Source organism: Oncorhynchus gorbuscha, linkage group LG02, assembly GCF_021184085.1.
Source record: "Oncorhynchus gorbuscha isolate QuinsamMale2020 ecotype Even-year linkage group LG02, OgorEven_v1.0, whole genome shotgun sequence".
In the NCBI taxonomy this organism is placed as follows: Eukaryota; Metazoa; Chordata; class Actinopteri; order Salmoniformes; family Salmonidae; genus Oncorhynchus; species Oncorhynchus gorbuscha.
In genome coordinates this window covers 68,065,446-68,080,317 of record NC_060174.1, presented here as the reverse complement: position 1 = coordinate 68,080,317, position 14,872 = coordinate 68,065,446, and the positions used below count along the sequence as shown (strand labels likewise).

The following is a 14,872-nucleotide window of genomic DNA, read 5'->3' as shown; positions in this document are numbered from 1 at the left end:
AGTGTAGTTTATACCCATGTAACCAACCTTTTGCCTCTCTCTTTGTCTCTTCCCCACATCATCTCAAGCACTCACTTGTCCATGTCAGACATGGATGTTGTCAGTGTGTCCTTTATGTGTCTGTTTAGCAGTTTGTATTGAGCACACAGCGTGGAGGCAGTGGGAGGGGGCAAGGCATTGTTGTGCATCATGCCTTCATACTGCATGAAGGCTGTGGGACGCATATTTCACATTGGCACTAGCTTCTGTCCTGCATATTATCACATAAACCCACAAAGTGTCACAGAGTCATTTCTAAACATCTCTCTGTCTGTCTGTCTCTCTCTCTCGCTCTCTCTGTCTGTCTCTGTCTCTCTGTCTGTCTCGCTCTCCCTCTCTCGCTCCCTCTGTCTTGCTCTGGCTATCTGTTTGGCTTTCTGTCTGTCTCTGTCTCTCTCTTTCTCCCTCTCTTTGCCTCTCTCTCTCTCTCTTTCTCTCTCACACAAACACTCTCTGCCTGGCTCTCTCTCTCTCTCTCTCTCTCTCTCTCTCTCTCAATCTGTTTCTCTCTTTCCTCTTTCTTCGTCTCTCTCCCTGTAACAAAAAGCTTCTCACTATGTATCACATACTGATCCAAGATGACATAGCAGTCCTTTGTCCTCGTCGTGTCCCGTGTATATATATATTTACATCTTTTATATATTTTATTTTCCAAAAACTCAACTTCAAAACACTCTCCTGCAACCCGCCTCACCAATTAAAAAAAAGAAAAAGTATTACTTACCTCAAATCTGAAATCCACAATAGAAGCTAGCCTGAAGCTAACCAGAAGCTAACCAGGAGCTAACCAGAAGCTAGCCAAAAGCTAGCCAGAAGCTAACCAGGAGCTAACTAGGAGCTAACCATAAGCTAGCCAAAAGCTAGCCTGAAGCTAGCCAGAAGCTAGCCAGTTTACTGGCTAACGTTAGTACTTAGCTAACCACGGTTGATGGTCATCAGCTATCCTTTAGCTCGAAAAGCTATCACCAGTTTTGTACAACACGACTCAGACCAGAATATACTGGAGCTATTTTTCTCTCCATATCCCCGGATTTCAAACAAATGCTCTGAACATTTACACCTGGATCTCGCAGTTAGCTAGCTGCTATCCGTGGGACTATTGTCTTACGTCGGTCCCGGAGCAAACTTCAATTATCATGGAGTTAGCCAGCTGAAGAGTTCCATCAACCACTCCTGGGCTATTATCACCTATCACCTGTTTTACTGCCGATGCTGAGCCCCACCGGGCCTTCACGACTGGACTACCGACTTTATCTGCACGAGGGAGTTATCCAACTGGCTCCACCGTCGCGTCGTGACCTAAACGGCCATCTGCGGCCCGCTAATCGTTAGCTGTCTTATCGGCTGCTATCTGAATAGGTCTCTCGGGCAATTTTTCTTAGGTAGGCCTTTTTTGGCTTTTTGCCTCCCTTATCTCACCTCATTTGCTCACATTGTATATAGACTCATTTTTCTACTGTATTATTGACTGTATGTTTGTTTTATTCCACGTGTAACTCTGTGTTGTTGTACGTGTCGAACTGCTTTGCTTTATCTTGGCCAGGTCGCAGTTGTAAATGAGAACTTGTTCTCAACTTGCCTACCTGGTTAAATAAAGGTGAAATAAAAAAATAAAAATGTCACGTCGGTATCTATGGCCCTCTAGCTTTATACAGTGAGGCTATGGAATAAATATTTTTTTTATAGAACACTTCCCACAGTAAGACTCTCTCTTAACAGAGACTGTGTTTGATAAGTAGCCCTTTGGCTTTACACTCCTGGCTTTGGGTTTTCCCTATCTGTAATAACAGAAAGTGTGCTCTGCTCATCTTGAGCTATGAACATACAATGCACACAGCACATCAATACTTCATTTGCACAGTAGCCTATACCTTTACCTTTCCAGCAGTCATTCAAAACAAATGTGTTTCTCTGTGCATGATTTTCAGACAGCTTGTAGTTTCCCACCCTTCCCCACCGACACAGAAACATTCCATACATTAATTTTCATGACTGGCTGAGTCACACTGAAGACTGCACCATTCCCTCAGAAGTTCCACGCAGCGACATCTTAATGTATGGAGGTTTGAACGGAAGGCACTGTATTACAGTGCAGAGACAGAGGAAAGGGACCCCTGCCTTGGACTATGTTTAAGTCTTCACTGAGCCGCAGTGGGGCTGGGCAGGGCAGGGCCAGCAGGAAGGGGAAACCTGTCTGTATTATTTTTGTCTGAATCTCTCTATCTCTTTGTCTGGGGAGATGATGTGTGTAACGTTGGTTTCCTACTGTCAGGGAAGATGATATCGTTGCTGGTGTTTGTGAAGATTGTGATAATAAAGATAAGAACAATGTGAAAAATCGTACTCTTCCTTGTTTACAAGTGAAATACAGGGATGTCAACACTCTTGCAGATCTAACCATGTCTTAACTGTTGTAGAGACCAAGCACAGTAAAACAATAAGAAAAACGTGCAAAGGATTTAGTGACATAGTGCCTATATTTTGTGTTTGGTAATAACAAACATGTTTTGTTGGTGATGGTAAACCTGCTTGTGTTCCCCTGGTGGTCAAATCAAATTGTATTTGTCACATGTGCCGAATACAACAGGTGTAGTAGACCTTACCGTGAAATGCTTACTTTACAAGCCCTTAACCAACAATGCAGTTCAAGAAACACAGTTAAGAAAAAAATGTCAAAATAATATAAAGTGAAAAACGAGGCTATATACAGGGTGTACTGGTACCGAGTCAATGTGTGGGGTACAGGTTAGGCAAGGAAATTTGTAAAGTGACTATGCATAGATAATAAACAGCGAGTAGCTGTAAGAAGTTGTTAAGGAACCTTTTGGTCGTAGACTCGGCCCTCCGGTACCACTTGCCTTGCAGTAGCAGAGAGAAGAGTCTATGAATTGGGTGACTGGAATCTTTGACAATTATTTGGGCCTTCCTCTGCCACCGCCTGGTATAGAGGTCCTGGATGTCAGGAAGCTTGGCCCCAGTGAGGTCTGGCACCGACCTTATGATTATAGGGCCCAGAGGTTTTCCCTGATGAAGGGACCTGACCAGGAAAACCTCAGGGCCCTACTCATGAAGCATAAGGAGAACATTAAGAGAACACCAGTGTAATGCTATGGTTGTTGCACACATCGAACCCACACTGCACATGCACAGAATGATATCCAACACAGTGGTCATGCTAAGTGACTGAGGTCATGCTAAGTGACTGTGGTGAACATGCATCAGATTGGTCTGTATCGAAACTCTTTTTCTGTTTTGATAAGTATGTCTCTGTGTGCTGTGAGTACAGTCCTTGTCCTAATCTAATGAATATGTCTTTCTTTTCTCTCTTTTCCATGTCGTCACTGCATCTGCTCCCTCTGTGTTTCTCAAAACAAGGTAAGATCAACTTCATCTCCTTTTCTACCTGCCAATTTATCCTACCAATCTGTATCCTACCGATCTGTAATCTATCTATCTGTCAAGCTATATCAAACCACATAAAATCTCTCTCTCTCTCTCTCTCTCTCTCTCTCTCTCTCTCTCTCTCTCTCTCTCTCTCTCTCTCTCTCTCTCTCACACACACACACACACACACACACACACACACACACACACACACACACACACACACACACACACACACACACACACACACACACACACACACACACACACACACACACACACACACACACACACACACACACACACACACACACACACACACACACACACACACACACACACACACACACACACTTGTGTATGCACTTAGTCCAATGTAACCTTGAAGAGTGTCATGTTCAACACAACACACAAGTAGCATAGGTAAAGGGACAGATCAGCATTGTTCATCATATGTCACAGCCAGTTATACAGATTTTTGACATTGTATTATTTATGATTCCAATGCTTGCCATTGAAATATCTCAGTAATAACAAAGGGTAAAATAACATTAATAAAATTAATTAAATATCATTAACAAAATATCTAAATACATCTATAATGAATATGTTGGTACTTGTATTGGTCACATCTCTTCCTTTGGGTGAATCGCACACATTTATAATTGCTGCAATCATTATTTTCATGAACCTTGGAAAAGGGCTTTACATCTTGTTGACTTATTCATCTATTGAGGCCCAACTCATGAATGATAAAGGAGTGCCTGGTCACATGACAAACAGCAGATTGAAATGCAGACTTTTATACACAGTTTCTCGAACAAAGCGGTTTCAGTACATTTCGGTGACTGTTCTAACTCTTGAAATGCTACCCGGGTGTTTATCTGAGGAAATGTCTGTTCATCTAGCTCCTGTTTCCCTTTATAGTGAAGGGAAACAAGCACGCATTGTTTATGCCACTCTCGTGCTGCCTATTGTCTGCCGCATGCACCAGAGTGAGCTCTCCGCCTGTGTGGCGCTGTCCACCCGCGTGGTGCTGAAATGGTCCTCTCTGTGCAGCGCGCGTGGTCTCCTCTGCTTTCCATGGATTGGATAATCTCTTGCTGCACAAGTGGGTCATACTGTGCCACTGATCATCGTGATGAAATACGACTGTATTTATATCTTGTCGACCTGGCCCATATAATATAACACTGTGATATGATTATAAGCATGATTCATGATTAAACCTTTATTTTCATCTAACGCTGTAATAGGTCGTTATCAATAAAACGTCACAATATGGTGCAGAGCGTTCGATTTGACTGGTGGGGGCACGGAGACCTCCAGCTCCTCTAAAACTATTGACAACTACGTGCCGTTTGCAAGTGATTGTTAAATCAACTATTTGGTTTTAATACGTCTTGAAGTGCCTAGTCAGACCTACACATTTCAGATTATTCTCTTTCATCGAAATTATGCAGCAGGTAACTGCATGCTTTTCATGATCAGTAAAACATCTATTGATGATTTATTTCCAGACACGTGGAAAGAGCTTGAAATCGGCAAGTCCTCTTCCTGGTAAAGTTGTCAGTCGGACTACTGTCAACACCACTATAGATGGCAAGAAAACATAGCCATCTAGTTTATCCACTGAATGTTCGCCAACTTGTCCATCATTCAATATAACCTGCCATGTCTGTAAGCAGTAATCACTTAGAAACACTTAGAAACAACATTGAACAGAAGATAATGTTAGCTAACTTCGCTGGGCAGGCCCTACGTTGGTTTGAGAACGAGCTGCATTAGGTCTACATACCACTATCTTTACACCAATGTACACCGTTTATATTTGTAGCTTGCAAAGTACACATGATCAGCTAACAGTACATTGGTAAATGCGCCCTTCTGCTGCTTGACAGGTAGAGCCCCACAAAGGATTGGAAATGAACCTAAACCACTCGTACTTGTCAGGTACAGGTCACTTTTGTTCTATATCACTAAAATATCCACTTAATGGTGGCAAATATTGAGAGATATCCTGAGGCTACCCTCACTTATCTGAAATTACATGATCAATCGATGTTTACTGATCATGAAAATCATGCATTTACTGCTGTATAAATCTGATGATAGAGCTCAATGTGCCCAATTCTTTTTGCATGGAATAATCTGAAATGTGAAGTTCTGACTAGGCACTTCAAGAGGTTATAATATTACAACCAAACAGTTAACATTTATTTAACAATCACTTGAAAACGGAAGGCAGTTGTCAATGGTTTTAGCGGAGCTGTGGATCTCCATGGAGGCAAATCGAACACTCTGCACCTTATTGTGTGACGTTTTATTGACGACGACCTATTAGAGCACCCTCGGTTGCTAGGGATATTTAGTTAATCTATGCTCCACGGTTGTATCCTGCTGTCGATAAAAATCAGTGTGGGCGAATTGCTATTGTGGTGGTCAGACATATAGACCTAGCCTAAAGGCTTCCTCGGTCAGTTACACAGCAAATTAGTAAAATAATAAAATATGTAGGCTACTATGTAAATACACGCTACTAAACCGTGTGTACGTGCGTGTGTGCGTACGTGTGAACGTGTACGTGTGCGTCAAACCTCTATTCCCTTTTGCTTCAACCTCTCGCGATCCTTTCACTCCCAGCCCTTTACCCCCCCCCCCCCCTTCTGCTCGCGCTGAGCATGCTACTGTGATTAGACGTGTGTGTGTGAGAGGGGATGAGAGAGACTGGCTCCCTGCTCCTCATGACAGACTGTGAGAACACCAGTAGGCTGTGCTTCCCTCTCATTGCCACACGACGGCAGAAAGAGTACAGTAAACGGAGGGCTTGAAGTGATACAGTGCTTTTATGATTATTGGGTAATAATAATAATGATAATAATAATAGGCTATAGGCTAATATTAGCATTTTGGGGGGGCGCTATTTATTTATTTATTTAGTGAATTACCACGTTTATTTTGTACAGTAGCATATTTACTACTTTTCAATCAAAGTAAAATGTTACACCTGTAAATAAATACTGAGTATCCGTTTCTGTATTTTAAGCATTCTACTCATAGTGAAGGAATAGACTGCACCTTTAAGATACTCTTACGTGTGTGATTGGTTATATCAAGAGGGTTCTCTGCACCAATACTGAGCTGAGCCAGACAAAGGGATCTACTCCCTCCCCTCAGACTCAGCATTACATCCCGTAGCCTACAATGCTCAGATCTGGGAGCTACACTTGAACTGAATGGAAACAAAAGAAGGTCTGATTGCATTTTTTTGAAAATGTGTATTCAAGACACTATGGCGAATAACTTCAGTTTTTATATTTTGTGATGGTGAGGATTTACTGTGAAAAGGAGGTTCGATGGAACAAAGGACAATGAGGATTCGAGGCCATTTGAGGTGGCAAGTGTTATGGATTTATCCATTTGTTTTCCTGTGGAATACAATAGAGGCGCAGATTGCATACACTATACCTGAGGAGTTAAAGGAAGGTTCTGTTGTTGGAAATATAGCCAAGGACCTGGGTTTGGGAATATCTGAGATATATGACCGTAAACTGAGGATAGCTTCTGATGCTGGTAAGCAGTATTTCAGTGTGGATTTGGGAAAGGGTGAGCTGGTTGTCAATGAAAGGATAGACAGAGAATATTTATGTGGAGAGAATGTCCCTTGTTTGTTACCGCTGGAGGTTATAGTTGAAAATCCTTTACAGCTGCACCGCATGGAAATCGAAATACAGGATATAAATGATAATTCTCCAGGTTTTCTTACAAATGAACGCATTTTGAAAATAGCTGAGGTGATTAATCCAGGTGCAAAATTCCCATTGGAAAGTGCCCATGATCCTGACGTAGACGCAAATTCATTACGGTCCTATAGTATCACTGATAATGACCATTTCCTGTTGAACATGAAGACCCAGGGAGGCCAAAAAATTCCCGAACTTGTGCTGAAGTCTTCACTGGACAGAGAGAAGCAGGCCGTTCACAAGCTCGTGCTCACCGCTGTAGACGGAGGGACTCCTGCACGATCTGGTACTTCTGAAATCACTGTCATAGTTCTTGATGTTAATGATAATGAGCCCCAGTTTGAGAGACCTTTTTATGAAATAGCTGTAGCTGAGAATAGACCCGTTGGCAATCAGATAGCAAATGTAAAAGCATCAGATTCTGACGAAGGACTAAATGGAGAGATTGAGTATTTCTTTGCAGACCAGACCCCAGATAGTATAAGGACATTACTTAATGTTGACTCAAATACTGGCGAAATAACTATCAAAGGACAGCTTGATTATGAACAGACGAATTTGCATACATTTGATATTGTGGCAAAAGATAAAGGCAGTCCACAGATGGAGGGGCACTGCAGTGTAAAGATCAATATTGCTGATGTTAATGATAATGCCCCTCAAATTATTATAACCTCACTGACCAGTCCAATACCGGAGAATTCAGCCCCTGGAATGGTTATTGCATTGATTAGCGCGAAAGACTTAGACGTTGGTGAGAATGGCAAAGTAAAGTTAAACATGTCCCGGGGTTCCCCGTTCATTCTGAAGCCCTCTGTTTCCAACCATTATGCACTGGTGACCAACGGTCCATTAGACCGAGAGACGTTCTCGAAGTATGATGTTGTCATTAACGCGGTTGATTCAGGTTCCCCACCTTTATCTACAAAGAAAACCGTTACCGTGAATATCCTAGATGTCAATGACAATCCTCCAGTGTTTTCCCAGACATCCTATACTGTTTATGTCAAAGAAAACGGAACCCCGGGATCTATAATGAGCTCAGTGTCCGCCTCTGATACAGACATGGGTGAGAATGCGAAGATCTCCTATTCTATATTAGACTCTAAAGTACAAGACGTGTCTGTCTCCTCCTATATTTACATAAACTCAGATAACGGCAGCATCTACAGCATGCACTCGTTTGACTATGAGAAACTGAAGATGTTTCAGATACAGGTCCAGGCAAAGGACCACGGCTCTCCGTCTTTGAGCAGCAACGTCACGGTTCATGTTTTTATCCTGGACCAGAACGACAATGCACCCGCTGTTATTTACCCATCCGCTGTCATGGGCTCTGTCTCTCATCAGAAGATGCCCCGGTCCGCTAAAGCAGGCCACCTGACCACTAAGATATCGGCAGTGGACGCAGACTCAGGTCATAACGCCTGGATTTCCTATAGGCTGATGGAGGCCACAGACTCCTCTCTGTTCAGTGTGAATCTTTACACAGGGGAGGTGAGGACTAAACGCGCTGTTTCAGAGCAGGATGACTCCTCTCAGAGGCTGCTTATAGAGATACAGGACAATGGGGAACCGGTCCAGTCCGCCACAGTCACAGTCAACATCGTGTTAGAGGACAGGCTCCACGAGCCCATCTCGGACTTCCGCCAGAAAACAGCCGAGCCCAGCAAGAGAAACAGTAAAATCACCTTTTGTTTGATCATCTCTCTGGCCTCAGTGTCCGTTTTGTCTTTGTTGACTTTCCTCATCTTAGTGGTGAAATGCGTTAGAAACAGTAGGAGCAGCTCGAGTTGCTGTATCAGACGGGCTGACTCTGACGGATACAAGAATCCCAACAGAAACCTGCAGCTCCAGCTCAACACTGACGGCCCTATTAAGTATGTGGAGGTCCTGGGAGGGGACATGTTGTCTCAGAGCCAGTCCTTCAGGTCGTGTCTCTCTCCAGTGTCCGAGTTCAGTGATTTCACTCTCGTTAAGCCCAGCAGCACCACTGACTTTCAGGACATGATAAACGTGCTTGATGCGTCTTTACCGGACAGCGCGTGGACATTCGAGAGCCAACAGGTGAGCGCAGTTACTTTATAATGTGTTTTTTTTTATCACCGGATTATATCGTTGTTCATTTATGACTGTATCTCCTGGCACTTGGTTTTACCACTTCTACTCATTTCAATTCTATATACTTTTGGTGTGTAGGCTATTCATTTTTCATGATATGGAGTCATGAAATGACATTCTTCTACACTTTGGCCTTTATATATTAATTGGTTTGTTTATTGTACATGAAGGTAAACCATAAAGGCCAATGCAGTAACAGACAACAATTTTGAGGAGTGAATGGACACATCACTACATCACTACTGCTCATAACAGCACTGTGTCTTTAACTGCCAGTGCTGAGATACTCGCCATGATAATTCATTGGAGTTCTGTGAACCAATCATGTGTTGAACTGTACAAAGAGATCGAGTCCCTCCCCCAGCCTCAGCACCATAACCCCAGCCTCGTCGAGAACCAGGCTTTTTTTTAGGTATGGCTACCCGAGACTACCATAATCCTTACAATGCACAGAGCTGAGAGAGACAGAGCTGCGCTCATTTTGAGAGATAGGACCGACATATAAAACTGTGTTTAATTCTATAGGAATAATAGGTTTTACTTGGTAAGATTATCTTGAAATGTATTACAAACCAAGACCTTTACGAAGTCCACGGGATCATCATTCATGGAAATGCGGATTCAAATGAAGATGGTATTTCTATGGCGGGGGCTTCTGCTTTCCTCCCTTCTGTGGAATACAATAGAAGCGCAGACGCGCTACACCATCCCGGAGGAGCTGAGTGTGGGATCCGTTATTGGGAATATAGCAATGGATCTGGGTTTGAAAGTGTCTGAGATTTCCGATCGTAAACTGAGGATAGCCTCGGAGGGCGATAAGCAGTATTTCAGTGTGGATTTGGGAAGAGGTGACCTCATTGTTAGTGAGAGAATAGACAGGGAGAATCTGTGTGGACGAAATCCCAATTGTCTGTTACCTTTGGAGGCTTTAATTGAAAACCCACTACAGCTGTATCGTGTTGAAATCGAAATACAGGATATAAATGACAATTCCCCAGTATTCCAAAACAATCAAAATGTTTTAAATATTGCGGAGTCTAGAATTCCAGGTGTTAGATTTCGTTTGGAATCAGCACAAGACCCCGACGTTGGCTCCAATTCCTTACGCTCATATACACTAAGTAAAAATGAACATTTTGTGTTAGACATAAAAACAAAGAAGGATGGGTCAAAAGTCCCAGAATTGGTTTTAGAAAAAGTATTGGACAGAGAAGAACAGTCCGTACAGAGCCTGCTTTTGACGGCCGTAGATGGTGGAAATCCTGCTAGATCGGGCACGGCAGAAATTACTATTCGAGTTCTAGACAATAACGACAATGCACCTGTGTTTGAAGAAAGCACATATGACATTCAAGTGGTTGAAAACACATTACCAGGAACGGTCGTCGTCACTGTTAAAGCAGTCGATCTTGATGATGGGTCCAACAGTGAGATCGTGTACTCATTTGGACCACACACATCAGAGTCACTACAGGACCTTTTAACTGTAGATCCGCAAACCGGTGAAATAATAGTTCGGGGAAATATAGATTATGAAAAGGGAAATTCGTTTAAATTTGATGTTCTCGCAACAGACAAGGGCACCCCACCAATGCAGGGCGTATGTAGTATTAATGTAGAAGTTATTGATTTAAACGACAATTCCCCAGCTCTCATTTTAAAATCGCAGCCTAGCCCGGTGAGGGAAGACACGCCTATTGGAACGGTTGTTGCTTTGATTAGTGCCAAGGACGTAGACTCTGGAGATAATGGTGAGGTAAGTCTGAATATGGCGTTAGGCTTACCTTTTTCATTAAAACCATCCATTTCTAATAACTACGCTTTAGTTACTGATTCCAGTTTCGATCGGGAGAAAAAGACGGAGTATACTGTCGAAATTATAGCTTCTGACCACGGGAAACCGTCTCTTTCCTCTAGAAAAACAATCACGGTTCGTGTTTTAGATGTCAATGACAACTCGCCAGTGTTTTCCCAGCCGTTCTATACTGTGTATGTTAACGAAAATGGCATCCCGGGATCTTTACTGAGCTCAGTGTCCGCCTCTGATACAGACATGGGTGAGAATGCGAAGATCTCCTATTCTATATTAGACTCTAAAGTACAAGACGTGTCTGTCTCCTCCTATATTTACATAAACTCAGATAACGGCAGCATCTACAGCATGCACTCGTTTGACTATGAGAAACTGAAGGTGTTTCAGATACAGGTCCAGGCAAAGGACCACGGCTCTCCGTCTTTGAGCAGCAACGTCACGGTTCATGTTTTTATCCTGGACCAGAACGACAATGCACCTGCTGTTATTTACCCATCCGCTGTCATGGGCTCTGTCTCCCATCAGAAGATGCCCCGGTCCGCTAAAGCAGGCCACCTCGCCACCAAGATATCGGCAGTGGACGCAGACTCAGGTCATAACGCCTGGATTTCCTATAGGCTGGTGGAGGCCACAGACTCCTCTCTGTTCAGTGTGAATCTTTACACGGGGGAGGTGAGGACTAAACGCGCTGTTTCAGAGCAGGATGACTCCTCTCAGAGACTGCTTATAGAGATACAGGACAATGGGGAGCCGGTCCAGTCCGCCACAGTCACAGTCAACATCGTGTTAGAGGACGGGCTCCACGAGCCCATCTCGGACTTCCGCCAGAAAACAGCCGAGCCCAGCAAGAGAAACAGTAAAATCACCTTTTATTTGATCATCTCTCTGGCCTCAGTGTCCGTTTTGTCTTTGTTGACTTTTCTCATCTTAGTGGTGAAATGCGTTAGAAACAGCAGGAGCAGCTCGAGTTGCTGTATCAGACGGGCTGACTCTGACGGATACAAGAATCCCAACAGAAACCTGCAGCTCCAGCTCAACACTGACGGCCCTATTAAGTATGTGGAGGTCCTGGGAGGGGACATGTTGTCTCAGAGCCAGTCCTTCAGGTCGTGTCTCTCTCCAGTGTCCGAGTTCAGTGATTTCACTCTCGTTAAGCCCAGCAGCACCACTGACTTTAAGGACATGATAAACGTACTTGATGCATCTTTACCGGACAGCGCGTGGACTTTTGAGAGCCAACAGGTGAGAGTATGTTTTATTACCACCGGATTTAATTGTTGTTCATTTATGACTGTAACTGGGTTTTACCACTTCTATTCATTCGATGCTATAAAATGTGGGTGTTTTTCTTTTTCTCTTTTTATGAGAGTTTTCAGCTATAGATACTTTATCGGTATTTTTCAATGTAACGCATCCGCTGATGTTGCACTTTCGCATTTGCTGTGAGAGCGGTGTTAGTCAGACCATTAGACATCTTGAAAATCGGGCTTCACATAAAATCATCTGTAGCGTCCGAACGGGTTGTCCTACATACAATTGTGACCCCTCTATGGAAAGGTGAGACCCAAATGCGCATTGGGACTCGTCTGAAGTCGGTGCAGCAGATGTGCCTAATTACAGTTGAAGTCGGAAGATTACATACACTTAGGTTGTAGTCATTAAAATTCGTTTTCAACCACTCCACAAATTTATTGTTAACAAACTATAGTTTTTTACAAGTCGGTTAGGACATCTACTTTGTGCATGACACAAGTCATTTTTCCAACAATTGTTTACACAGATTATTTCACATATAATTCACTGTATCACAATTCCAGTGGGTCAGAAGTTTACATACACTAAGTTAACTGTGCTTCTTAAACAGCTTGGAAAATTCCAGAAAATGATGTCATGGCTTTAGAAGCGTCTGATGGGCTAATTGACATAATTTGAGTCAATTGGAGGTGTACCTGTGGATGTATTTCAATGCCTACCTTTCAAACTCAGTGCCTCTTTGCTTGACATCATGGAAAAATCAAAAGAAATCCGCCAAGACCTCAGACAAAAATTGTAGACGTCCACAAGTCTGGTTCATCCTTGGGAGCAATTTCCAACACCTGAAGGTACCACGTTCATCTGTACAAACAATAGTACGCAAGTATAAACACCATGGGACCATGCAGCCATCATTCTGCTCAGGAAGGAGATGCGTTCTGGAGATGCGTACTTTGGTGCGAAAAGTGCAAATGAATCCCAGAACAACAGCAAAGGATCTTGTGAAGATGCTGGAGGAAACAGGTACAAAAGTATCTATATCCACAGTAAAATGAGAACTATATTGACATAACCTGAAAGGCTGCTCAGCAAGGAAGAAGCCACTCCTCCTAATCCGCCATAAAAAAACAAGACTACGGTTTGCAACTGCACATGGGGACAAAGATCATACTTTTTGGAGAAATGTCCTCTGGTCTGATGAAACAAAAATAGAACTGTTTGGCCATAATGACCATCGTTATGTTTGGAGGAAAAAGGGGGAGGCTTGTAAACCAAAGAACACCATCGCAACTGTGAAGCACGTGGATGGCAGCATCGTGTTGTGGGGGTGCTTTGCTGCAGGAGGGACTGGTGCACTTCACAAAATAGATGGCTTCATGAGGGAGGAAATTTCTGTGGATATATTGAAGCAACATCTCAAGACTTCAGTCAGGAAGTTAAAGCTTGGTCCCAAATGGGTATTCCAAATGGACAATGACCCCAATCATGCCTCCAAAGTTGTGGCTAAGCCCTGTCCTCAATCCTATTGAAAATGTTTGGGTAGAACTGAAAAGGCATGTGCTAGCAAGTAGGCCTACAAACCTGACTCAGTTACACCAGCTCTGTCAGGATGAACGGGCCAAAATTCACCCAACTTATTGTGGGAAGCTTGTGGAAGGCTACCCGAAATGTTTGACCCAAGTTAAACAATTTAAAGGCAATGCTACCAAATACTAATTGAGTGTATGTAAACCTCTGACCCACTGGGAATGTGATGAAAGAAATACAATCTGAAATAAATCATTCTCTCTACTATTATAACGTCTCACATTCTTAAAATAAAGTGGTGATTTCAACTGACCTAAAACAGGGAATTTTTACTAGGATTAAATGTCAGGAATTGTGAAAAACTGAGTGTAACGAAGTTCGTCTGTTGTTTGAAGAGAGTCAGACCGAAATGCAGCGTGTAGGTTACTCATGACTTTTAATAAAGATAAAGCGGTACATGAAATAACTGAAAAATATGAAAACAACAAACGAGTGAAACTAAATAAAGCCTATCTGGTGACTAACACAGAGACAGGTACAATCACCCACGAATTACAACGCGCACTCAGGCTGCCTAAATACGGTTCCCAATCCGAGACAACGAGAATCAGCTGACTCCAATTAGGAATCGCCTCAGGCAGCCAAGCCTAACTAGACACACCCCTAATAATACACACTCCCAATTAATACAAACCCCAATACGGAATACAACATATAAACCCATGTCACACCCTGGCCTACCCAAACAATTAACAAAACACAAGATACAATGACCAAGGCGTGACACTGAGTTCAAATGTATTTGGCTAAGGTGTATGTAAACTTCCGACTTCAACTGTACGTCTGTAGTCCAAACATTTTGGGCAACACACTAATATGACCCATCTGTGGAAAGGTGAGACTCTCACTAACACGTTCATGTCAGTTCTTTTGCTCGCCCTCAGGCCTCACAAGACTCCGCTGAAGTACCAGTTGAATAGAAATATATATT

At 43.0% G+C, this 14,872-nt stretch overlaps 1 protein-coding gene across 35 annotated transcripts in view; it reads left to right on the top strand.

Annotated features, from left to right (window-relative positions):
- Nucleotides 1-14,872, top strand: part of LOC124008017 (protocadherin gamma-C5-like) — a 138,990-nt gene that overhangs the window by 85,637 nt on the left and 38,481 nt on the right. For 3 of the 35 annotated variants that reach the window (XM_046319220.1, XM_046319078.1, XM_046318942.1), the window contains exon 1: nt 6,637-9,233. The exons of the other annotated variants lie outside the window; for them this stretch is intronic. In XM_046319220.1, the coding sequence (XP_046175176.1) occupies nt 6,780-9,233 (2,454 nt within the window). In that variant the 5' untranslated portion in view covers nt 6,637-6,779. Of the gene's footprint in view, nt 1-6,636; nt 9,234-14,872 lie in introns of those variants that run through there. 35 annotated transcript variants of the gene reach the window in all.